The 25,784-nt window shown below is 38.7% G+C and overlaps 1 protein-coding gene across 2 annotated transcripts in view; it reads right to left on the bottom strand.

Moving 5' to 3' along the window:
• KCNB2 (potassium voltage-gated channel subfamily B member 2) overlaps nucleotides 1–25,784 on the bottom strand; it is a 383,680-nt gene that overhangs the window by 335,899 nt on the left and 21,997 nt on the right. For both annotated transcript variants that reach the window (XM_073892696.1, XM_025871448.2), the window contains exon 2: nucleotides 18,499–19,181. In XM_073892696.1, the coding sequence (XP_073748797.1) occupies nucleotides 18,499–19,077 (579 nt within the window). In that variant the 5' untranslated portion in view covers nucleotides 19,078–19,181. The remainder of the gene's footprint in view (nucleotides 1–18,498; nucleotides 19,182–25,784) is intronic.

The raw sequence follows: 25,784 nt of genomic DNA, 5'->3' as shown, positions 1-25,784 counted from the left end.
TAAAAAAAAAAAAAGAAGAAGAAGATAGCAGGAGGGGAAGAATGAGGAGGGGGAAATCGGAGGGGGAGACGAACCATGAGAGATGATGGACTCTGAAAAACAAACTGAGGGTTCTAGAGGGGAGGGGGGTGGGGGATGGGTTAGCCTGGTGATGGGTATTAAAGAGGGCACGTTCTGCGTGGAGCACTGGGTGTTATACGCAAACCATGAATCATGGAACACTACATCAAAAATTAATGATGTAATGTATGGTGATTAACATAACATAATAATAAAAAAATAAATAAAACGTTATCAATTTAGATATTATGAACAATTCCTAGGTAATTACTTGCAACTTTTCTCCCTGTTACTTGAGAGTTGTTCACAAAGCTTGATGGAATCTTTTGCCTACACTTGGCCAGGGACAGAAACTAATAACAACAACAACAACAAATCCCCTTGTCTGGTGCTTTCCATTTACCAGGTATTCTGCAAAGCCACATAACATGTATTAAGGGGTTGAATCCTCAGCAAGACCCAGTAAGCCAGGACTGTGACCACCCCCATGTTCCAGATGAGGAACATCAGGTACAAGGTGCTTACCTGCATGAATGCCTAGTATGTCATTGAGTCCCAGAGCCATGATTGGCAAGGGAGAGGCTCCAGAGGTCCCTCTTTCCACTCCATGCTCCTTCTACTAATCTGGGGTAGGGGAGCCAAGAGAGATGGGCACAGAGAAAGGAGCAAAGGCTTTTGTAGCTCCAACAGCTCCAAATCAGGGCTCCTGATGGCTGTTTTTGTCAATCGCAAGTAACCACAAAGAAACACCAACGTGTGTTCCATGATTTTAAACATTCTAAATGTATAAGACCATGCCTTTTTCATACAGTAGGAACAGCAATATTTTACTTGCTCAAGATTACACAGAGATCTGCTGTGGCTTTCTAGAGAGATAGTTCACATTCCTGTGCAGGGGAGGGGGCAGGTGGGTAGCTTATAACATTGTCAGTAGGTGGAGCTTCGTAGGATAGTCTCAATCTAGTCTAAATTAAAAAAAATTTTTTTTCACTTCCTGTAAATCATTCTTGCTACTTATAATTGACAAAATATTATAAACACATGTATTTATATACAGAAACACAAATATTCATTCATTTATCTATAGTAAAGGAAAAAGGAAAAAAGTGCATCCTCCAGTAGCACTGAATTAGCCCTTGGGGAGCTGAGGGGAGAGAGGGCCTGTAGGAGTGTCAGCACTGAGCCCACTCCAAGCACCAGAGCCCAACAAGGTCTATGGCATTTCCCTGACTTTGGATTTGCCTGCTTTCAGAGTTCCTCATGTTTACCTGCATCTGGATTTGCCTTTTTTTTTTTAAAAACCTGTATTTATCAATCTTCTCTGATTGACTTTTTTACAAAAGTAACCCACTTTCGATGTCCCTAAAAAGGTATCTGGATTTGTCTGTGCTTGGTTTTATTTTTTCCTAAGTGCCTCCTTTTTTAGACAGCACTAAACAAGTTAATTAATTATAAGGATTGCTTAAGACAAGTCCACCACTACTAGCATTCTTACACTGGTTTATACTTATGAAAGAGGTTTGGTTTTGTTTTTGAGATATTCTATTCTCTGGTGAAACCTAAGTTTTGACAGATAGCAATTTTTCTCTGTAATTTAAAAAAATGGGTAACTAGAAGAACATATCCATAAACCCTAGTTTTAAGATAAAAAACATAAAATGTAAATATTCTGGATGATATTTTGTTGGATAAATAACATACTCATTCACCCTATATAATTTTAGTATTTAATGTGATTCAGTCTCTCTCCAGAATTATTATGATAGGCCCCAAGCAGCTTCATCTTTTCTCCTCGTTGAAGTCTATTTTCAACACAGGAGTTAGACTGAGCCTGTTACACTGTGAGTCAGGTCACCACTGCTCAGGAGTCACCCCTGGCTCCCATTCTCTCTTAGGGAAAAGCTGAAAGCCCCAGTAAAAGGTGATGGGACCCTCCCAATATTGCTAAATGTTCCCTGAAGGACAAAGTCCCCCAGGTTGAGAGCCATGCTGCCAGTCATGCATCTCCCACTGCTGGAACCCTCTCCCCACACATCCGCAGGGCTTCTTCACTTCTTTGGCACTTTGCTCAGAAAGCTTTCCAAAGAAGCCTTCCCTGGAAATCCTTTTTAAAATGAAACCACCCGCCCCCAGGAACTCCCTAACCTTGTTTCTTGCGTTATTTTCCTCCATTTCTTTGAACACTTGTGTATCTGTTATATAATTATTCATTTACTTTATCATCTCTCTCCTCTCTACAGAATGTAAATTCCATGGCAACAGTAGGTTGTGTCTACTCTGTTCAAGACTGGATCCCCAGCACCTAGGACAGAGTCTGGTACTCTGTGTTCAGTATGAGAATGGTCATCGGAACTGCTGTCTGTACACATCTCTTCCCTTTCCAATGGACCTACTCGGTAAAGGACCAAAAGTCCTGCCTGCAAAATCCAGATTTCATGTAATTTTATTCTTTTTATTTTTTGCTTATTTGCTTTAGCATTAAGGATGCTCAAAGCCTGTTGCCCTCCTCCACCAATTGTACTGGGCACTTGTGTCATGAATATTTTATATGCTCATCTTCCCAGTTTCTTTATTTTTCCACCCATATTTCCTTTCTGTCTTTTATCTATCAATCCATCTATCCATCCGTCTATCATCTCTCTAGATTAGCTTTCTATTTAGTGTATCTTTCCCTTTAGTCTATTTATCTATCTGTCCATCTACCAATCTATCCACAATCCATTCAGTCATTTATCATCCTGTCATATTATATATCTCTGCATGATCCACTGAATAATTCAGGGGAAGTGAGATATAGTAATACCTGTCCTTAATCAAGAAAATGATTTTTCAACATGCTAATCTCAGTTTAAAAATCTGATATTTTGATTTTGAGAGAATATTGATTATTTATTTTAAATCTACACATCAGAAAACAAGTGCTGGGCTAAATACCTGTGTCAATCTTAAATTTCAAAAATGTGGTTCTTCGTGGAAAACTAGTATTAAAGAACTATCTTCTGTGCGTAATAACCTTCTAAACACTCCTGAGTTATTACAGCATTTCTAACAATCTTGAGTGTCTTTGAGATTCAGCATGGAAAATTTTAAGGCTGAGACTACATTTACTTTGAATCCAATTTTTCCTGAGCCAAATAATTATTTGCAATCAAACATATTACTGTTAATGCATCATAATGACAAGGGATTTAGAAGGTCAATGATCTGTGTTCAATTTCATACCCTACTAACAGATACTTAGATAAGAAATATGAGCCAATGAACCCAACCGGAAAGCACAAAGTGATAGTCTGATCGCTTCCCTCTCTCAGGGCAAAGACACTGTTTGTGAACAAAAATAGAGCTATTTATAGCTGCTCAACTTCCAGGCAGTTATATTAGTATCAGTGATTAACACAAAGGAGACCATCAGGAGAAGAGCAATGAATGCAAATGTTATACTGTAATCAAACTTTGGAATGGTCAGTTCGTTCTTTTTATTTTCATTGTTTTCATCAAGATCCATTTCCCCAAAATAGACTTTTTAAGATTTAAATTTTAATTTGTATTCCAGGTTCCATTTCTAAGGTATCACTATCATGAAAATTTGGACAAATCAATAAATAAATATCAATTTAATTAGCTACTTTTAAGGAGTCTGGTTCTAAAAATGAGATGAAAATAACTTGTTACCTACACATAGACCTTACCTTCATGGTCTAATAAAATTCAAAGTGCAACAGAAGAATACCAGATATTTATGGGGAAAAAAAATCCTCTTGGTAATAGTTCAAAATGAATTATTTTGAGGGCACCTGGGTGGCTCAGTTGGTTAAGCATCGGGCTCTTGGTTTCAGCTCAGATCATGATCTCAGGGTCCTAAGATAGTGCCCTGTGTCGGGCTCTGCCCTCAGCACAGTCTGCTTGTCCGTCTCCCTCTGTTCCTCCCCGCCTGCTTGTGCTCTCTCTCACTCAAATAAATGAATAAATAAAATATTTTTTAAAAATGAATTATTTTGGGCGCCTGAGTGGCTCTTTTAAGCATCTGTCTTCAGCTCAGGTCATGATCCCAGAGTCCCAGGGAGTCTGCTTCTCCCTCTCCCTCTGCCTCTGCCCCCGCTTATGCTCTCTCTCTCTCTCACTCTCTCTCTCAAATAAGTAAATAAAATCTTAAAAAATTAAAAATAAAAAATGGATTATTTTGAGTAATAACGGTAATAATAATTATAACACTAATACATAAAATAATCCAGGTGTGCTTATGTACCAGGCATTTAGCTAACTAGCTCATTTAATCCTCACAATAACTGTATTAGGTACAAATGAGTATCCTCTCCACTCTCCACTGAGAATCTGAGGTTCAGAAGGTCACCATTTAGCAGTTTGCAGAGCCAGCCCTCCATCACAAGTTTGTCTTACCTCTGAGGATATGCTCCTCACCACTGTGTTGCCCCACCTCCCTAGCAGCTTCCCACCAGCAACAAATAGTTATGGGCCCAAATGTCATCCACCTATGACCTTCTTTGGGAATGCAGACTCTCAGGAGGACACTCAAGCTGGGTCAACACATGGCCCTCCCTGACCCTTCCAACCCAATTCCTCATACTGACAACTTCCCTAATGTCCCATACATGTACTGGGCACTCTAATCCCTTTCTTTACCCTAAGTTTAGGCTTTCCTCCTTCTTCTCAAAGTATTTTTTTCTATTTCTCCTATTTGGTTTCCTCTCACTTACAAAGCTTTCCCTACCTGTTAAAAATTCACATTATTAGATCCCTCCTCTGAAATTCTAAATGTCATACAAAATGGAAGATAACTTAAATTTGTGGTATTAAGAACTGATCACTTTATATCTATCACTTTTCTGATCACTTTATATCTATCAGTTTTGTCTCCCATAAAGTCTTATGAGCTCCTCGAAGATTACTTTTCCCCTGGTCAGTGCACAAATAATTGGAACAGCAGAACTCAAAACATACTTTAACTTGACAGTTTCCTTTTGTGATAAAATCGAAAGAATTAAATTACAGTACCTACTAAAAACTTAAAAACTGAGATATGATAAGGTCAAAAGATTTAACAAATGAAAATGATTTTATTCTTAGCAGCTACCTCATTAAAATTCTTAGAAAACACATATGAAGCTTAGAGACTTCTTATATACAAAGAAGCTCTTCAAACAATAATTTTATGAATTATTAAAATAAATTATGTCAAAATTGCTTCCTAAGTGACTGGGAAATTTTAAAAGGGGTCGACGAAGGTTCTTTCTGAAAAACCCACCCATATGAGAAAACCCAAGTGAGAAAATCCCACCAGTGCAGTCTGAAGTATCAGAATTATATTTGAACATACCTGATGTCCAGGTAGCATGCTGATAGCAAGCAATATTGAGCTTAAAAAAGAACGTCTAATTTTTATTTAGAAACAAACAAACTCAAACTACAAAGTTTCCAGAAAATACCTTTCTGGATTACAATAAAAGTCAGTTCCCCTAAGCTGAAACCATTATGATTCTTTTAGCTTTTGTAGTAAAAATAGATTCTTGATCTCCCTTTTTTCCATTATGCCATTAAGAATTTATTTTTTCAGACTCTCTTCATATTCCTACAAAAAAGACACCATTTTGCAGCTCTGTCTTGATTCAAATCTTGGATTTATCCATCTTTGTGACTTTTTCTGAGTAATGGGATAACTCCACTTGGTGCCAAGGTCCTCCAAAAGTTGGATGGTTGAATGTAAAGAAATGATCTATCAATCCTCTGGAGGGTATGGAAGGACTGCACACTCCCTGGGGGCCAGATCAAGCCCTTCCCCTGCTCTAATTCATACACAGCCTCCAATTCATACACAGGCTACATTTTACCTATAACAAGAGTTCCCAGAACCTGAAGTTCAAATAAAATGAGCAATCTTAGCAAAGCAAAGCATCTGAAAGCTTGCCTTTCAGCAGCACCTGACGCCTTTCTCTGCATAAACTCTGTGGCATACAGAGCAGCCTACACACTATTCTAGATGGAGAATTTATACAATGTAAAAATGGAAAACCCACATCTATGGCTCTTCGCCTATTTCAAAAACATACCCTTTAAAACGGGTAAGATATCCAGCTTTCTTAACCTGCCTACAACAAACCTAGCATTATTCTGGTATCATCACTGGGATGTGATATTCAACCACTATCCGTGTTGTTCAATTTTTACAGAGAAATTAAAATATCGTGAAACACTTGGTCCTATTGTTATTTCTACCCTCCAGTGCCATTTGGTGGCAGTTACTACTGAGTGTTTGGTATGTGCCAGGAGCTGTGCTAGGTGTAAGTAACTGAAAATGAAGAGACTTGGTCTGATTCCTCAAGGATGACAAACCTAACTGGGGAAATGAGCCTGGCACAGACAGAAACTCTAGATTACAAGCAGGAGGGAAGAGTTTGGGAAAAGCAGGGGCGGGAGAGTCAGGTGACATCATGGAGGAGGGACATATGAGCTGAGACATAAGAGGACAGAAAAGGGGCAAAGGGCACACCAGGTCAGGAAAGTGTCGTGGCTGCCGAGCCATGAATGTGTTAGCTGTGTGCAGGTATGGCCACCGCCAGTTTACAAGTCACCCCCGTGCAAATTAGAGAAAGGATGAAGGTAGCCACGTAAGAGAACTGCTTGTTGAGTGCAGTGGGCTACCTGTCTAGAGCAGAGCCCCACCTTCAAAAATGGTTAATGTTCTGGAATGACTGGAGCATTATGTACGAGGAGTGGCAAGGCACGTGGTTGGAGAGGCAGGTCGGGAAGACTCTTAAATGCAATGCTCAGGAGTTTGAACTAGACGGCAGGCAACAGGAAATCACTGGGGTTTCTAGTTCAGAAGTAACCCAATCGTGTTCTGAAAGGCAATTCTGCTGGCTACATGGAGAATAGATGAGAGCTGGTGCGGAAATGATGCGAGCAAGTCCAGTTCGCAACATCGCCCCAACCCAAGTATGAGGTGGTGAAGGCCTCACCTATGGCAATGGATCCAGTGCGCCCCAGTGAGGAGAAAAAGAATGCAATAAGTCAAGGCTAAAGCAGTTGCAATAGGGACAAAGTATAGATTGGGTGGAAAATGGAAGGCTCAGTGGTTGTAATCAGAGTTCCAGATTCCAAAGGGAGAGCAGTTTCATCCACATGCTGAGTTCAAGATGGCGGACATGTAGGCTGAAATTTATGACAGCTCGCTGGCCTGCAGGACAACAAGGGGGTACGGTAGTAAGATGACTGTCAGTCATAAACCAAAGTCTTCAGTGAATATTGGAGGGTGACGGGAATAATGAACAGTGATGAGAAAGGAATGATAAATGCCACTAGATAGGAAGAATAATTATGGGGAAGCACTGGTAGATGGGATACAAATTCCAACATGCCACTTGGCAAAGGACAAGAGACACAAATTTGGTCTTCCTGGGTTTCAGCCTCTGTAATCTGTATAATGGGATAAATGACGTTTTGCGTAGGACTGATATAAAGCGGCAGTAGGCAAACTATGGCTCAAGGGCCAAATCTAGCCTGACGCCAGGCTTTATTGGAACCCAGCGATGTTTGTTTACCTGTTGTCTATGGCTGCTTTCACACTACACCAGCAGAGTTGAGTAGCTGTGACAGAGACTGAAAATATTCACTATCTGACCCTTTACAGAAAATGTTTGCTGACCTCTGTTGTAAAGGGTCAATATGAAAAACCCCTGAGTTCAGTGTATGGCACGTGGCCGATGCTCAATATAAACTGTTCCCTTTGTGCTCTTTGAGGAAGATCACACTAATTATTGAAGAAACAAGAAAAATGTGGCCTTCACTTCATGACTCTGGGCTGCAGGGAACAAGGTTCGTTTTTTTCCAGGTTGTGAAGGAAGGAGTATTGTTAGAAGAGAACTGGTCTCAAAATAAGAAGACAGGGTAAGTGTTGCAAGAACACTCTGAAGCTATCAGGAAGTTACAGCTCTACCTCACAGAGGACTTTGAAAACAGAAGTTAATCTAGCCTTGTAAAAAGCATCTGTTACTGTATCAGGTATCAATTAACCAGTCTCTTCCCCCAGAATTAAATTTCTGCTCAAAACAGAAGGCTCTGGGGATACTGACAACTATTACGAGGGAGTGGAAAGAAAAACCAGCTTGATTTTAACAGCCAGAGCTCATGAATTAAGCGAGGCTACGGGATGCGTAAAGAATCAGATTCTTTCAAATGGAGAGGAAAAGTCCTATTTAGATACTGACTTTAAAGAGTCTAGAAGAAAAAGTCTACCTACTCTTAGACTCTGATGCTTTGGGATAAGGAAAAACAAATGGCCGTTTATAAGTTAAAGACAAAATAAAGTCTGGATTTCTTCAGGTTTATCCACCTTCTCTAATTTGGAAACTTCACTACATTCAATTTCATTGAAATTTAAGCAGGTATCACCTCATGAAATATTTAAAACCGGGCTTTAAAAAAGGTGAAATCCAATTGGAGCCTAAGAAATTAAATGGAAAATCAATAGTTGTTCATGTACAGCATGGTGACTATAGTTAATAATACTCTATTATATATTTGAAAGTTGCCAAGAGAATAGATCTTAGAACTTCTCATCGCAATTAAAAGAATTTTTTGTAACTATGGATGGTAATGGATATTAACTAGACTTCCTGTGGGAATCATCTTGCAATATATACAAATACCAAATCATTGTGTTGTATATCTGGAACTAATGTAATGTTCTATGTCAATTACACCTTAATAAAAACATAGTAATAAAAAGCTGTTCTAGGAAGTGTAACTAAAACATTCCCTGATGAGGAGGGTTCTTGAGGGAACGAGCAGAGCCGTGCGTGAAGTGGGAAGTAGAACAGGTTTTGCATTCCTGATAAACAGCAGAGACCTGTCATCTAACCTTCAGACTCAATTTTAGATGTGTGCATCAAAGTGCAGCAGAACAGAAAAAGTTCAGTGCTTTGGCATATGCTGGATAACTTAACAAGGACAGGGAAACACGGAACCCAAATCAAGTTTTTCCCTTGATATATAACATTTCTTCCCTCAGGCCATGTAACTCATGGGTTGTTAATTATGCCCTATCACAACAATTTGCTACCCTTTCAGCTACCTCATGTATAATCTATACACAAAACTTCGGGGGGAAAAAAGAGTATGATTAGCATTTTATAAATACTCTGTATAATTTAAAATATTTATAATGGCTCATGAGCTAGAGTTTGAAAAATAAAGACCAGTGCTAAAAAGAGATTTTTGCTTTGAATTTTAGTACTGCTCATAATGCAATTACTTTACTTACATAATACAATAATTTTCACACCTGCTGAATTCACTTAATAAATATAATAAAATGTGCTAGATTTTTTTTACATAGCAAATATGTAACAGCAAGTTCATGTTATACTAGATTCTAGCCTACTATTTCATATTTTCTTTCATTGCATTTGTAGGTCACTGCATCTGCAGTAGAGCAAATTATCACCTTTGAAAAAACAGGATTGCCTACCAATGTTTTTCTGCCTCTGAACTAAAAGCTGCACTGAAATGAAACAGGTTGCTCACCTTAAGGATATTATGCAAAGCTTCCTGCTAGTTTCTTTCCCAAAGTGAAAATTTCCATTGTATTAATGAAATACACTTGTTTTTCATAGCACAAATATGTTGCTATAGCTCATAGATAGTGGCACTGAGTTATTTTTCCATCCAACCAAATTCTGACTGAAACCGTATGCTTGGACACCATTATAAAAGTTAGACAGTTCTAAAATGTTGCCAAAGATAGGTGCAACACTAAGATGTAAACTAAAATTTGAATGTTTAGGAGAAAAAATCTAATTCAAGGAATAAATATAGTTGAGGATTTAATTTAGATGATACCAGCTAAGACAACTGCATTTCAATATCCAAAATTGTACTCTAGGTTTTGTTAATTAGTGATAAAACAATGACTGGAAGCCTGGGAGTTCTTTCATGCATGTGCAAATATCCTGAGGTTCATTTCAGTGAAGAATGCCACAACCAGGCAGCCTCCTTCAGAACTGTGTAGGGGATACTGGGCTGTCCTTGGCAGTGTGTGGCATAGGCTAGAGAAGCTATTTAAAGTGGCATTCAACACCTGTGGTTGTGTCAGGAGTAACTCAACGAGACATAAGTACAAGCGTGAAATCCAGTGTGGCAATGACCTCCAGCATCGTGAAACAAAATCCTAGGAGACTAATGAAAATACTTCTTCCTGCTATTTTTAGACCATTAGAGCACTTTCCATGGACTTCATGCCCGATCAGGTTATCATAAAAGCTATATTCTGAATAGCTGTCTTACTCGGATGACAAAATTGCATCTACCCTAAATTACCAAATACAGGTGGAAGTTTATTGTATCTTTGTGCAGGTGGATTTTTATAATATGCTCTAATGGAGAGGTGGCAGTGTGTATAAATAACATGCATCTCTCTCTCTCTCTCTCTCTCTCTGTCACACACACACACACACACACACACACACACAGGAACAGACCTAGTTCAGGTACCACTGAGTGAGGGCTGATACTACCTGGTTCACCCACCTGAGACACACAAATTTCACTACAAACATTAGCTGGATCTATACACCTCAGGTTTCTGTTCTTAATAATATCCAGAGTTCCTTCACTTAAAGCTTTATAAAAATGTTACGATTTAAGGGGAAAAATACATTTGCTTCATGCATTAGCAAAAGAGTTCATGTAAACATAGATGTAGACACAGCCAAAAGTAAATAATACATAGGTGCAAAATCTGATACAGTTCTGATGTTAGCTTTTAGTGTCTCCTGTAAAGGTTTTGGAGGGATGATGGAGGGATGAGAGCAGATGTCCTCCTCTTCCACTATTTCACCTGTCTCTGTGCCGGCCACTATACTTCTTTGCTCCCAGCTGATTGGTCTATGTCTAGGTTCTTTATTCTAGGTTGGTTACATCTGTATATCAAGGCTGACATTGCAATTACAGAGAAGTCTCCATCTCCTCAAGTCCTTCAAAGTTCTGATTGTAAATTATAAAGTCATCAACTCTATTCCAGGATATGTGGGGAGAGAGTAAGTTGGGTGAAGGGCTGAATGTTGCTGATAGATACAGGAAGTGTAGCTTGTGGAATGTGCCCACTGTCTTGGCCTGGAGAATCCTTTATCCTTCTCTGAACCACTGCCGAGGCAGGAAAGGTTTTAAAGACCAGGCTATTGGAGGGCAAGAATAATTTCCAGGCTGACTGCTACCTTAAAAATCTGTCACTCTTGGAATACCTAAATAGGATATTTTTAATGAGGAATGTGTCTTAAGAGTTTTGCAAACTCTACTGTACCACATAATCTCCCCTATAAAATACAGGAACATTTCATAAGTGTTGGTATATGTAACAATGAAGAGAAAAAAACCAAATGGGGTTAGGCTAGTGCTCAGTGGCCAGCTAAATTCACTCTCTAACAAAGTCAACCAGCTCCAACTAACCAACCTGATATTATAGAGCATTCTGATTTATGCCTCATCACATTATAGATTATTGAATGTCATGGAACTCCGGGGTTGTTCTCAAATAGAAGAAAACCACCAATGCTAAATCAATGCCAAAACCAAAAAATCTATTATAATCTATGGTTACTTCATGAATTATACATCAGCAGCTGGAAGGTTTTTTCTTCCATGTAATCATGCTTTGATCAATTTTTATTCCAGTTATTCTTTCAGAATCAACTTTGTTGATCATTTTGAAAGTATCTTTCTTCATTAGAATGGTCAGTTCACAGTGACAGAGCTCAGGTAAGAATACTTAATCTAAAGTATTAGTCAAACCCTTCTAGAGTCTTCAAAGTGGAAAGTGTTAAATATTGTGACCATGCCTTCATAATACTTATGCTTACCTAAATTAGTGCAGCATTCAGTTTGTAAAGTCTCTCACTTGAAATAAAGAAAACAAATCTATTAATAACCAAAGCAGTGTACATGAATTCTCAAAACCAGAATATTTAAATACTGCCAATGTAGTCTGTTTTGTGATAACATTAGATAATGTAAAAAGAACACCTAGGTTTGGTTTGGTTTGGTTTTTTTATGTTGAAAATGATAATTACTTATTGAGATTTAAGAGCCAAGCTTGAAAAGAATCTGATAATCTTACTCTAATATTAATTAAAACCAATGGCTTTTTTCAAAAGAGATGGAAGAAGTTCTTGAAAATTAAGACAGGCCCTCCTCAAATGGAACAAAGAAGCAAAGAGGAAAAGTGTACGATTCTTGGATAATTTCTTTTTTCAAAGATATTCACGTGTAAGATAATCATTTATTGTCCAAACTGGGACACTTTTTAAGAGTGAAAGGAGATGCTTTTATTAATTAGCCTCAGACAAAAGGCATTAACCAGGGCATTCTCAGTAAAAGCAGGACCCATGGCACCCAAGGAAGGAGAATGTGTGATGTGAGCTTTTTATCAATTTCCTTTTCTGTTCTCACCATTCTCTCCCTGATCAAATGAAGTCAAGTGGACAAAAAGGGGTGCAGTTTCAGGGCAGCCTTTTGGGGAAAACAGAGGAGCATGGCTCTCAAAATAGGACCACTACAGCTAAGGAATGGAATATTTGAGACATTTTAATCAAAACCCCACATTTTCTATCTTAACTCTTTTATTTTGTTTATGTCTAATTTAGTCCAGGCTTTCAACCAGTTAGTCTGCATGAATTATATATTTTAGAAAGAAAAAAAAAACACACATCTCCAGTCTAAACCTCTATAGACTGGCCAAGGTCTTTTAAGCTATCCCCTGTGAGGACCTCTGAACTCTTATGCCATGTTATTGGAGAACAAACAACCTCATCTGTACAGCTGGGTTGTAGAAAGGAAAGGGCAAGAAGAGAAAACAGGAAACAACACAGAAATGACATGATTGGCACACTAATTAGGCCACTGGCAATCCTGGATAAGAACTGGGGAACTGCACAGGTAGGGAGATTTCCATGTGCGCTCACACTGCATCAGTTTGTTCAGGGGGCCCATTTATGGTTCTAATGGATGCTGTTGTTGTTTATCACTAAGACAGTCATGAGAAAGCTAAATTCAGAGCTATGTACAGGCGGAGTTGTTCACCCGACTGTGAGTGTGTGCGTGTGTATGTACACATACCTAGATGTCGCTGTCCCCCTCTATATGTAAGTTCTCCTTATGCTACTCGGCTCTTATGAAAGACCTACATACACTAGGACCTGTTTTCACTTTCTGAAAGAAAGAGAAATAGGATTTTCACTTCTGTGAAATAACTGCTTCTTTGCTTTATGCCATTTCAGCTTACAAAGGATTTCCTAGGAATGCTCTATTTTCAGATAATGGAGGAAACCTGTACATGTACACACACACACACACACACACACACACACACACACACCACACACAATATGAGGAAGTTCTGTTCTTGGACTAAAAGGAAATAACTGGTGGCTCTGTTCCAATATATTTCTTTTTTTTTCATCCAAAGCATTAGAATAACTGATCCATAAACTAGAAATAGAATGAAAATATTATGCACCCTTTTCCCCTTTATGAGTACACAGGAGTTTTTATTTTATTTGGACTTATTTTCTTTTCACTACTTCTGTGACTTGAGATGCCCACACTCTAATTCAGTCAGAAGGCAGAGTGTGGTTCTCAAGGAGTTACCACCAATAGGGCAACTAAACAGGCGCCATCCCCTGAGAAACTCTGAACTTTGACCTCTGGCTCTCTCCAGAGAGCTGGAGTCCCAAAGGAAGACTCTGTGCATCTGCTCCTATAGGCCTCTCTCTTGATCCAACAATGTCTAAGGTCTCCCGAGCCTCCCCATGCTTGCTTTAGGTGTTGTGCTGTGCCAATGGGGACGGTCATGTGGGCGTGTGCAGGCAAGGAGCTGGAGGCAGGTCTCCTTTCCATGATCGTATGCATTCTCCATGGGATCAATGTCACTGCCAGTGGGAGAAATTGGTTCTTGTGGGGAAGCGTGAAAAAAATCTTAGATATTACAATAGTCTGTAGCTTTCCACGCTCTACCCTACCTGACAAAATCTAATTCCTTAGTATTTAGTTTCTCTCTTTAGGGAGAATTTAAATTTAACTTAATTTTTCTCCTTAGGGGGGCCATTAATGAAAAAAGGTTGAGAAATAATTCTCTAGTCAATCATCGTCCCTTTTCTGAGGGAAGGAGGTAGAAAGAGAGGAGGAGGAGAGAATGGGAAAAACATAAGAGGATGAGGGAAAATCCTTAGGTAAATAAGTGGTAGCTGTGGATACACAGGAAAAGTGGGAAGGGAAGCCGATAAGAAACAGCACCTCCCCCCCCCCCAGCCGTCCCCCTGACCCTGGATCCTGCCCAACAGGGTTGCTGGGTGGTTCTCACTGTATGGGTTCCGATGAACAGAAACGTCTTTCTGCAGCCTTATACTGTTCTTATCAAATAAGGGCTAAAGTCTAGCTTCCCGACCTGACACTTGAGATGAGCCCATTGGCCGGCACTGTCCTGAACACCATATCCATGTCTGTGCCCAGGCTGAGGCTTGCCTCAGAAGGCTGAGCCGTTTCCTAACTGGGTTTGCCTAAAGACACAGTTGATGTCCTTTGCTCTTGACCTTCTTCAGATATCTAAAGTGAAGGCACTGTGCAGTACTGCGTCTCTCTTTTCAGCTCTCAGGTGGGCCCTGCTCCTTGTTGGTTGTTGTTTCATCACAAAGGCAGACAATACCACATGCCACATGCTTTCCTTTAAGGCTTTCAAACACCTCTTAGACTGAAGTGTCTGTAATGCAAAATTTAAAGGCAAATAGCAGTCCCTTTGGGAAAAGGCCAAAGAAAAGGGAGAAGAAATATTTCCAAGCCAGAGGCTGACTAAATTGCCCAGGGCTGGAAGAGGTACAGGATCAAGTCTAATTCCAATTCACTGCCCAGGAAACTGGCAGCCAGTTAAGCCCATCTTCTTCCCTTGCACATTCCTATGAAAGGCATGCCAGAACCAGCAATTCCAGAGCTTTGGGCCAGCCCTCCTCCAGGCCCATTTGGTGGGCCCTACATTCACAAAAAGCCTCAAACTGAAACTTTGTACAGTATCTCTACCTGAGGGTATACAGACAGTCCCCATCTAACAAGACTAAAAGAATCCAAAGTCCATCATACAGATATAAACTCGGGTCACGTTACCAGATCATACCGCACCACGGAAAACTATGAAAGAACAATTTCTATTAGCCCTGTTATTATTTTGTGAAAAGTACAATTATATTTCATGTTATTCTGTGGATGTGTAAAAATGCTGATTTGTGAAATATAGACATTTAAGATATACCACCCGTTTAAACTCTGTTTTGGCATTTTTTCCCAGTTATTTATATACTACAAAGTTTAATTAATAGAAGTGACACCAAGAAGCATGTTCTGTAAGAGCCAAATTGTTATTTTTAGGATCATACCCAAGGACAAAACACAACAGGTCAAGGGGACTTGCAAATTTTTGTGTATCATAGTGGATGCACATAGCCTAGGCTGAACAATTATTACTGAATTGATTACTGAGTATTTATTCCATGTCACTGAATAGATATTTTAACCCATTGTGGAATATTTGATAGAAAAGGTCAAATTTTTCTTTCTATGCTAGGGATTTGGCAGATAAACTCATAACTTTAAACTTTATTACAGAAATATTCAATAAATTATAAAAGACAGAAAAACCAAAAGTGAAGAAAACAAATAGTTTCAAGGATATGAAATTCCTGTGTAAGCTAAGAGAATATATTTTAAATTCTGGAGAGAAGGGAGTGTTTTTCTACATGTCCACTTTAATGTGTGTCACCTGCATAGAGCCTTCTATATATGTTCAACTGAACTACCCAACTGAATAAGCAATCACTGCAGAGGCAAGGTAAACAGATATTCTCCTCCAAAGATATCTCACCTCCTAAGCAAGTTAGGAAAAACACATAGATTCCAAGCATTCCAACACAAGAGCTTCACAGCATAAGCAGGATCCTGATGTACCCATAACATAAATAGTGAGGGCCAGAGTATCATCCTACTGCACTTTTAACAAAACAAATTGTTCCTAAGTTGTAAAAATGCTATTCACACATGGCACTCACCTCACCAAGAATTATTCTAGAGAAACAACAAGTTATATGATTCAAGAAGAGTATAGGAAAAGGTAGTGATTTATATAAGACATCATACAGAGCTGTTTTTAAAAGGTTCCAAACCTCAGACAAATGAACAATACTTTCACTAAACTACCATATAATCAAATGTAAATAATTTCTATAATATTTCACCGTTCAAACAGAGAGGAAAATGTAGATATTTAAATAAACAAATACAAATCCCTTATGAAAATTTAGTAAAGAATCTACTTAGATTGGCAAAGATTGGCTTGGCTTGATTAATAATTTGGAAACAAATTATTTATAACTACATTAAAATTTCTAAAACCACTGTCCTTAGCTGCTGGGTGTAGTTTGTAGGCAGATATCTTCTCTGTACATACATAATTTGAAGCGAGTTTCAATAATCTATCTGATATGCAGGTGTATATTATAGGGTACCATAATAGGCCATTATCAATGTTACCTTCTTAGAGATGAAGAGACAGTTGCTGCTTCTAAAATTTAGAGATTCAGTGAATTCTCTCATCTGGGAAATCAGGTTATTGACCGTATTCTATCCTCAACAGAAATGCTTCAGAAAAACAAATGTATAGACCTTAAGATTTTTTCTATAACAGTACTTAATTTTAGATATGTATTAATAACGCTGTTATAAGCAAATAAGCCATATTAATCTTTACATTTTCTTTGATTTAGCTGCTGAGTTTTGCATAGATGGCTGACACCCTCTGGAACATTTGATGGAACAATGACTTAGACCTCAATTGCCTAAAGGTCTGAAAGAGTTCATTTAGCACCCAAAATACTCCTTTAAATCCAGAATTTATCTCCTTCATCTTTAAAATTCACTCCATACTTTTAGCAGTGACTCAAATATGTAACCTAACACTTGACACTAAAATGAGCAGTAACCTTTCTCAACCCAGACCCACAAGTGTAGCACATTTATTTCTTTCTTCTGGATAAGAGAAAAGTAAACAAATTATTCATAACTACAAAAAGACCTAGTTGAAATCTTTCCATCTGCTACAAGATGTGCATTTCCTCATTATGTACAACAGAGATATACTTTATTTCACTGACTTCCATGTTCTGGCCGGAAAGTAAAATGCCTTTAGAAGTCACCAGGATGCAAAACTAGGCATATCAAATAGAGCAGAAGCAGTTTTACGACCGTCTGCTTTCAGTTGATTGTTTACATAATTTACATGTTGTAAATTATCATATTCGACCTTAATTTCCAGTCAAAAGGCACATATGGTCTATTACATTTCCATAATCTTTACTGTTTTTAAGAAAGAACCACTGAAAAGCTTCGAAGCAATTTAAAGAATTCATATGATGACACGTTTTTCTGCTATTTTTCTTTTCTCTATTCCATATTCCATTTTCATCTAACATGCACAAAATACCATTACTGTGCCTCGGCAGCTCAAGATGACTCTTGACACTGTATTCATAATTCATATTGCAATACAGAACTAAATATATGGGATGAAAATCAGTTTGCCCTAACCCTCAAAGCTCTAAGTAAAATTAGATAAACAGAATCATGCTGTTGAATTAAATGCTGCAAATCGTGGCAAAACAAACTTACTCTCTGAGACTGAGATGCATGTGGGCACAATGGAAACATGAGTTTGCCTTCATCCTAAGCAACCACGATGAACTCTGAGGTAGGGTAATTCGTCAGTTGTGGAAAAAACCGATACACCAAGAGTCAGAAACATCATTGTGTCAGAGTAGACCTCACAAGGGAGGTAAATGGATGCATTGTGGACATGGACTGGCTCCTGAGACAGCTTAAGGAGATGGCCCTTTTCTCAGGCGTGGGGCCCCACAGCCCTCTGAGCTACACGGGGCCACACTCTCTCTTTCCCTGCTCCTCGAGAGAACCGGGCCAGGAGGCACCTCCTCCACCCTCAATGACAGCACCTCGCCTGTATCCAGGAAGGAGCATAAGCCCCAACCTTCTGCAGGACTCCATGTGGGATGGAGCCCGGCTTGTGCTCTCCGCAAACTCAAGCCACCGACTCTATGCAGCGCCATGGCCACCAGAACCCTTCCAGACTCTGCTGCCCAGGCCTGTTCTGACCCAATAATGATAGTTAAGAAAGAGTAATGCCATTGCGTGGCATCTCGCAGGAAGAATAACTCTATGTGACTACATCAGCTTCTGGAAAGTGTTTCTCACCGAGCAGACACATTTTGTTCTGTCTTACCAAACCATCTCAAAAGAGGACAATGACGCTGTCTGGAAGGTAGGCAACACATTTTCTGACTACACACACACAGGAAAGCAACACTCCGCTTTTCATACCTTTGCAGCCACCGACGAGTTAGGTTTCTCCAGCAAGTCCCAGAGCTTCTTCCGTTTCTCCGGGCAGCAGGTGTTATCGAACTCTTCTCCCTCCCGCTCACGCATCGTCTCGGCCTCCCGCCTCAGTTCTTCGTTCATCTGCTCCTTCTTCTGATGATACCTGGCTTGGCAGCAGGATTCCAGGTAGATCTCGTCAATCCCCCAGTAATCAAGCTCTTGCCCAAAAGAGAGAGCGCACATTTCTTCCATCATATGGAGTTTCCCCGTCCGGTAGAAATTTAAAATGGAAGTGAAGGCCCCCGGGTGCCGGTCAAAGAAATACTCGTTGTCGCTGAGGTTGTAGTCGTCACACACCTCCAGGAGGCTCTCGTGCGTGTTGCAGTCCCGGAGCTTCCCCAAGCGTGTCCGGGGCAGCCGGTCCAACGTTCTCCACAGGACTTCGTGGTTGAGGCCCCCCACGTTGATTTTAACCCTCCGCGAGCACGTCTTGCTCCTAATGATGTCCACAGGTTCTGGTGGAAGGGAGAGTGTCGACCTTGAAGTCTTCCTGTTTAAGCCAGGGGGGACCTTTTCTGCCATTTTGAACTGGACAAAGCTGCAGAGCCAGGCTCCTCGAAAGAATGAGCTGTGGGAGGGTCAGCTGAAGCGATCTCCCTCTGAGGTAGGCATTTCCACCGACACAACTGGAAAAAAAGCAACAATGATCACTTGGTTACTTCTACTTTCCTAAAGCATTTCCTACTCTTTGGGATCGCTTTTGTTGTTCACTGAACAACCAGGAGGTCTAATATTAATTACTGTGTATTAATGGAGATAGGAATCTTTGCCTCAAGATATGAGAAAAGAGAAAAAGACAACACAACGTACTATACACAGAATAGGCTGTGTATTCAATGTTATACATCTAGAAGGTGGTAACTCCCAGATTTATCACCAGGGACCACTTTCTCAAGCTCTAGACTAACATATCTAATGTGTTGATCAGCTCATCCTAGATGAACCACAGACACCTTACACTAACCTGACCACACCTCCAACCTGCCCAACCAGTTCCTGTTCTTTTCTCCATTTCAGATTTCTCGCCCTCCACATCCCCACAGCCAGCCACACAAGCTAAAACTCTGAGAAATCCCGATCCATCTGTCTACATCCAATTAAGAACCAGGTCTTAACCAACTGTACCTTCTAAACATTGCTTAAGTGCTCCACCACCATGACCCAGTCCCTGTTACCCTTGAACCATGATTTTGGTTCAAACCCTCAGCATCTCTTGCCTACATTTCTACAACAGCCTCTTAAACTGGATCCCAAACTCTGGTGTTGTCAACCTAAAAACCATTCTCCACACAGCTACTAGAATGATCGGCTAAGAAACAAAATTGGCCCTTTCCATGCTTTAAATCCTACAAAGATCCATAATTACTGGCAGTATAAAGTCCAGTTAGCCTTATTAGGTCTGGCCTACCCCTTCACTCTCACCTCTCATCCCTCCATCATCACTATATTCCAGCAACCCCAGACTACACACATCCTTCTGTCTCAAGTTCTGGAGCTTTCTTCATGCTGTGTCCTGGAAGGGCTTCTACCTTTCCCATTTCCTTTTGACTAACTGCTGCTTGCTCTTCAAGACTCATCTCAGACATCAATCACATCCTCCAGAAAGCCCTCCACGACATTCCTCCTCTAGGATCATGAAACCTCTGTGAATGTCACTTCTGTTTCATCATACCACTGCAATAACACTCTTCCCACAGGACGCTGGGAGCTCTTAAAGACAAAGACTATCTTGTCTGTGGTATCCTTATTGTTAAGAACAGTGCTTATAGATTGTGAGAGTTTAATAAATGTTAAATAATGAATCAATTCTTTGTTTTCCACAAAACAGCTGATAAAGATCTAAAAGGGCTAATGCTTACGGCCAGAAAAATGCATAAATGGGGTTATTTGAATGACTTGCCTAAAATGCATCTATGTTTACATGTTATACATATATATGTTTGTGTGTACATAGTATATGTCAGAATGTGTGTGTTTGTGTGTGTTCATGTTTGTATTCTTTTGCTCCACAGCTCTTTCCTCCTGGGTACTAAATCTTTAAGAAATAACTGTTCTAGTATTCCCTCTTGTTGATCTACTCTTTTGATCTTCAGCAGCAAGGATCTTCTTATTTGATCTTACCCTATAGTGTTTTTGCAGAAAATCATGGAGCTTCAAGCAATACATCCAAAACACCACTTTTAATGTAAAACACCATGTTTCATAGCCTCTTAGATTTAAGAGGTCCTTATAATTAGAACTCTCTTAAGATACAACACCAATGTCTGCATGTCTCTGATTTCTCCACTCCTATAAGTTAAATTTATTTCTCCATCTGGAAGTCAAGTATCCTCTCAAATTAAAAAAAGTCATATTTATGAAAAAAAGTCGATGGACTTTATAAGAAATGTTTCATGTATGGCCCATAAATACACTTGAATTGAGAATTTTTTTCAACCACATAGTGACAGAAATATGTTAAGTAAATACATACACACTGTCATCATAGATGACAAAAATACCTATTTTTACAAAAATAAAGAAGAGCCACAATGATTGGGTAAATAACTTAAATTCTCTGAGCTTCAATTTCTTACTCTACAAAATGAGGATAACAGTATCTACAGTATCACAGGCAGTACTATGATGATTCAATGAGATAGTTTATGTGAAGTGCTCACTACAGGGAGGTATATCTGAACAGAATAAGAAAATTTATATTTCTCATTTTAAGTTTGTTTTCGAGTCACTGAAAGAAAACTGAGATTAAAAGCTACACTAGTATCTATTAAGTAAGTGCTAGCATTTAAATTGTTTCCTTATTCATATGTTCTGTCTTCTCCAGTAAATTATAAGTCTGTAAGGCCAGGAACTATTGGTCACACTTTTTCTGTACCTGCACCGTACCTACACATAACAGGCACCTACAGCATGTATCTTGGATGCCCTTGATGCCCATGTCCAATTTTTGTATTCAGGTGACAAGGGAATATGTATATATACACATACACAAAATTGAGCAGCAATATTAGGATCAGGGAAAACAACTAAAAATATTAGAGATGGAGCAGTTCCAGTAGAAAATCTGATTGTTTGTTCTCCATTAAATAACTTGGTTGTAGACTCAATGACATCTCAGCAATCCATATAGATCATGTGAACAGTCCACATGAATAATAAACAAAGGCTAATCCATTTTTAATTTGGCTACAAATAAACATAAAATGAATTTATTCTTTCTGGAATATCATGTCTTATACTAATGTGAAAAAGATAAACAGTTTTTGAACTGACTAGACTATCAGATTAGAGGTTTTCTGGAAAGAGAGAGAACAAACCCCAACACTGATACAAACATCTCTTGTTCCAGCGCAGGGGCTTAGTGTGACTTGCTTTCTTGTAAAAGTCATTATTAAAAGCATAAATGCTATGTCATAGTCACCATTTGTCTCAGATAATTTCACAGATGATTTACAGTGAACTTCCCTTTTTGTAGGTTGTGTGTCTCTAGTGAAGAGAAGTCCTAAGACTTAAATTTCACAATATTTCTTTTACTGATCAAAAACTTCCTATTATAGGAAATCCAGTGTTGACTGACCCAGAATAAAAGACAGCTGAAATTCAATGCCCTGTCTTCAAAGCAGGGGTAAAGAAACTTAGGATGAGAGAATGTGACCTACTGATTTGATTTTCTTAAGACTTAAAGATGGTCTGCTCTGATTACTGTTACTGTGGTTAAAAGTTTGTATCTTCCCTTGGCAGAATGTTCTGCTTATTATCTGATAAGCAGTGCAGGCTCAAAGGCCTAAGTTCTCAAGCAGTTGAAGAGCTTTGAATAGTGTTGAGAGAGTTCATCAGGCATTCAGAATAATCGTGCAAAACAAATGGTCATTATTTGTTTTTTCTTCATTGGCCATTGGCCAAACAGGTAATAAATAAAGAAAGGTGAAGAGACATAGAGGATAGATCCAGAAGTTCCAACATCCATTTGATAGGAATTCCAGAAAAAGATAATAAAGAGAATGGAGCAGAGGAAATAATTAAGGAAATCATTGAAGAAAACTTTCCAGAGCTAAAGGATTCAAATCTTGAGGTTGTCAGTGCTTACCGAATACCTAGTTAGATTGATGAGAAGAGACTCACTCCTAGACAAATCTTGGTGAAATTGGAGAATTCCAGTGATAAAGAAAAAATCCTAAAGGCTTCCAGAAAAAGAGATATAACCTACAGAGGAACAAGAATCAGCGACTGCAGACTTATCATTAGATACTCTAGATGCCAGAAGTCAGTGCAGCAATGTCATAAAAGTTCTGCAGGCAAAAGGCTTTACACCTAGAATCCTATGCCCAGCCAAATTGGCATCTGATTTTGAAGGGTAAACAAAGACATTTTTTGATACCAAAAAATTCACAGTTTGTTTCTTGCATACCCTCTTTGAAAGAATTACTGGAGGATATGCTTTAGCAATCTAGGATGACTATAAACATGTGCACACAATATATATTACCTTCCTCCCACAGCAAGAGTCAAAAAGGAAAATGAAATTAAAATGCCACATTTCTACCCAGGAGGATGGACTGTGAACAGTATACTTGGGGAGTAGGGGAAAGGAAGGTTACAGATACTGCTTAGATGTTGGTGAAGTTAAAGGCTGTGTTAAAATTAGTGTTAATCATTGTAGCTTGTGCAAGACTAGGCTTTCTAAACTACTGGGGAGAGGGAGGGAATCTGTCAATGTAACCATAGGGAGAGGTGAAGTGAAAGTAATAGAAAAACACAGGAAAAAAGATGGCAGGATAAGTTAAATAGGGAAAATATGGAAAAGTTGAACTTTTGTCAGAAGAATGTATTCAATTTTAAATCATTTATCATGATGTGAATCTTGAATCTTTATATTAAACCTTTTTCCTTTGGAAAAAAAAAGAAAACAAATGGTCATCTTTGGAGCTTCTAGTTGAAGACAAGTGCAGAGTACAGTACCTCTGAAATGCGCTGAGCCTTTCTGTCTGCCCCCCACCTGTCATTCTCCCTTTTCTTTCTTCCTCTGTGGATTTTCTCTCCCACTTTCCTGTCTCTATTTCTCCACACATTCCTTACCTTTCTCCCATTCCTTTCCCTCTCTTCTGATCTTGTTCCCTAGATTTTTTTATCCTCGGAGCCTTTAACCAACCACAAAATCAAACTATATAATTTGAAACTTGTACCCACTTCAAAAAGTCTTCTATAGTCTTAATATGAAAACCTCTTGAGCTGAAAATGCCATATCTCTATCCAGAAGAGAAAAACGCCTAAACTGAGCTGCTCTGTAGGGGACGCTGTATGAGTTCACACAAGGGGCTTTGCTCAGAGGCTCAGGACCCCTGGGTCCAGTCGGGCTGAGTTTCTGCCTCCCCCTCACCTTTCTGGTTGGACTTGTTTCCTCATCCATTAAATAATGGCATTTTATCCCTACAGATCATTAATATCCTATGACACTTGGCTAATCTTTCCTCGCACTATGATTCTGTGATCTTTACCACCCTCCGCTCCAATCATTATCTTCACTTTAGATAAAAGTAAACAAATCCTACTACCTTAAAGTCAATGAAGAATTTTTTCCTGTCTAATTTCTTTTAAAAAGGTGGTTTCCATGTTTCCTTTCAAGAACCCTTTAGTATTTACCAGATCTTGAAACTACCTTCAGAACATCATAAAAGTTTCACATCTTTTATTTAGTGTTTAATTTTCTATATTTTGACTTTTCATTTTTCATCTATGTTCTTTTCTGCTATACTAATCTTACTTCTAACAATGAACCTGTCGGTTTCCTCTGGGTTAGGTACTGCATCTTGACACTCTTAACAGCTCACAAAATTTATGATTTGAATTTTAGTAATTAAAATGGATATGATGGGACATTTTCTCACATTTAGCTTTATAAGTGAAATTATGTCTATCATCATGATTTTACTCCATAAAAATTTATCACCTAATTTAGTATATAAGTATAATATAAAATGTAATAATTCAATGTTCAAACGATGTAGATGTTATGCAACTGTGTAGAATTTATATGCATAAATAGTTATAAACTGAAGAATTTTTTATTTCAAGGGCAAAATCTCAGTGAACCTTTTCTTATGGCAGTTTGTTGATTTATTTCACCTCACTTGATCAATTGAAAAGTCAAGCTTGCAACAATCAGTCGACCCGTGCAAATGTACTAAAACTCCCTTCATTAGTCTGTTAGAGAAAAAAGCGACTCTTTAACTAATAAACAACAACAAACATTCTCGTTTTGCACAGCTGCTCTGTGCTGTTACCAGCAGCGTGAAATTATGCTGCCAACCCGTTCAGGGCCAAACCTGACAAAACACAACTTTCTGATCATGGCATCGTAATTACAGCCTGGGACTCTAGGTTGTGGCGGCCCGGGGGAGGGGGGGTGTGGGGGGTGGACTTTACTGTAGTCTCAAAAATACTACCATTATGTCATACACTTGACACTTCCTTAGGGTAGCAAGGCAGGATAAAGTCCCATGTGTGATCCTGTGAAGACGCAAAGCAAATCTTTCTAAAGATCTAAGTGAAGTTTAACATTTCATTTCTGTGTTGCTAGTACACACTGAGCAGGCATTTGCACACAAGCAGCTCTGAGACCTTAAAGTCTAAATCACTCAACGTATAGCTAAAGCATTTTCTTAAATTTTCATGTACAGTATTAAGTAGTAAAGGAATCTTTTTTTTATAATAGCTATTTCTGGTTCAGAGAGCCACTAAGGTTATTTGTAGTAGATATCTGTGAGAAAAGCACCCTAATTATTAGTTGAAAATGTAATCAATGCTTCTTAAAAAAAATTTTAGTACTTCCTGAAATTTTTGAGACTACTTCCAGAATTTACTAATGAAAAAAAATGATAACAAGTTAAAAATGAATCAAATTCATTGGAGAAAGATAGTACTTTAAATAAAGTAAAGCCCTGGAAACTCAGTTATCCTAAGAAATTGAACAAACCCGCTGAATTACTTTAGAACCTGGCCAGAAATATCAATGAATTTCATAGTGTTTATTGTTTTTTAATATATCAAATTCTAGCAATAACTGATATATTGTCCTTGTCATCAGAAAGGCGAAAGGTGGCATTTCTTTTCTGCAATCAAAAGCTGTTAATATAATATGTTCCTCGATTTTTAGCACAAATATTTAGTCCTTAGTTTAAAAAAAATCTAGGACCTTTATCCTTGATATAACCGATGCTTTTTTTAGATAC

The sequence above is a fragment of the Callorhinus ursinus genome, unplaced genomic scaffold (assembly GCF_003265705.2).
Source record: "Callorhinus ursinus isolate GAN/ISIS: 27379988/994484 unplaced genomic scaffold, GSC_fseal_2.0 scaffold5, whole genome shotgun sequence".
Classification (NCBI taxonomy): domain Eukaryota; kingdom Metazoa; phylum Chordata; class Mammalia; order Carnivora; family Otariidae; genus Callorhinus; species Callorhinus ursinus.
The sequence above is the reverse complement of the archived record's forward strand: the minus strand, read 5'-3'. Positions and strand labels throughout refer to the sequence as shown.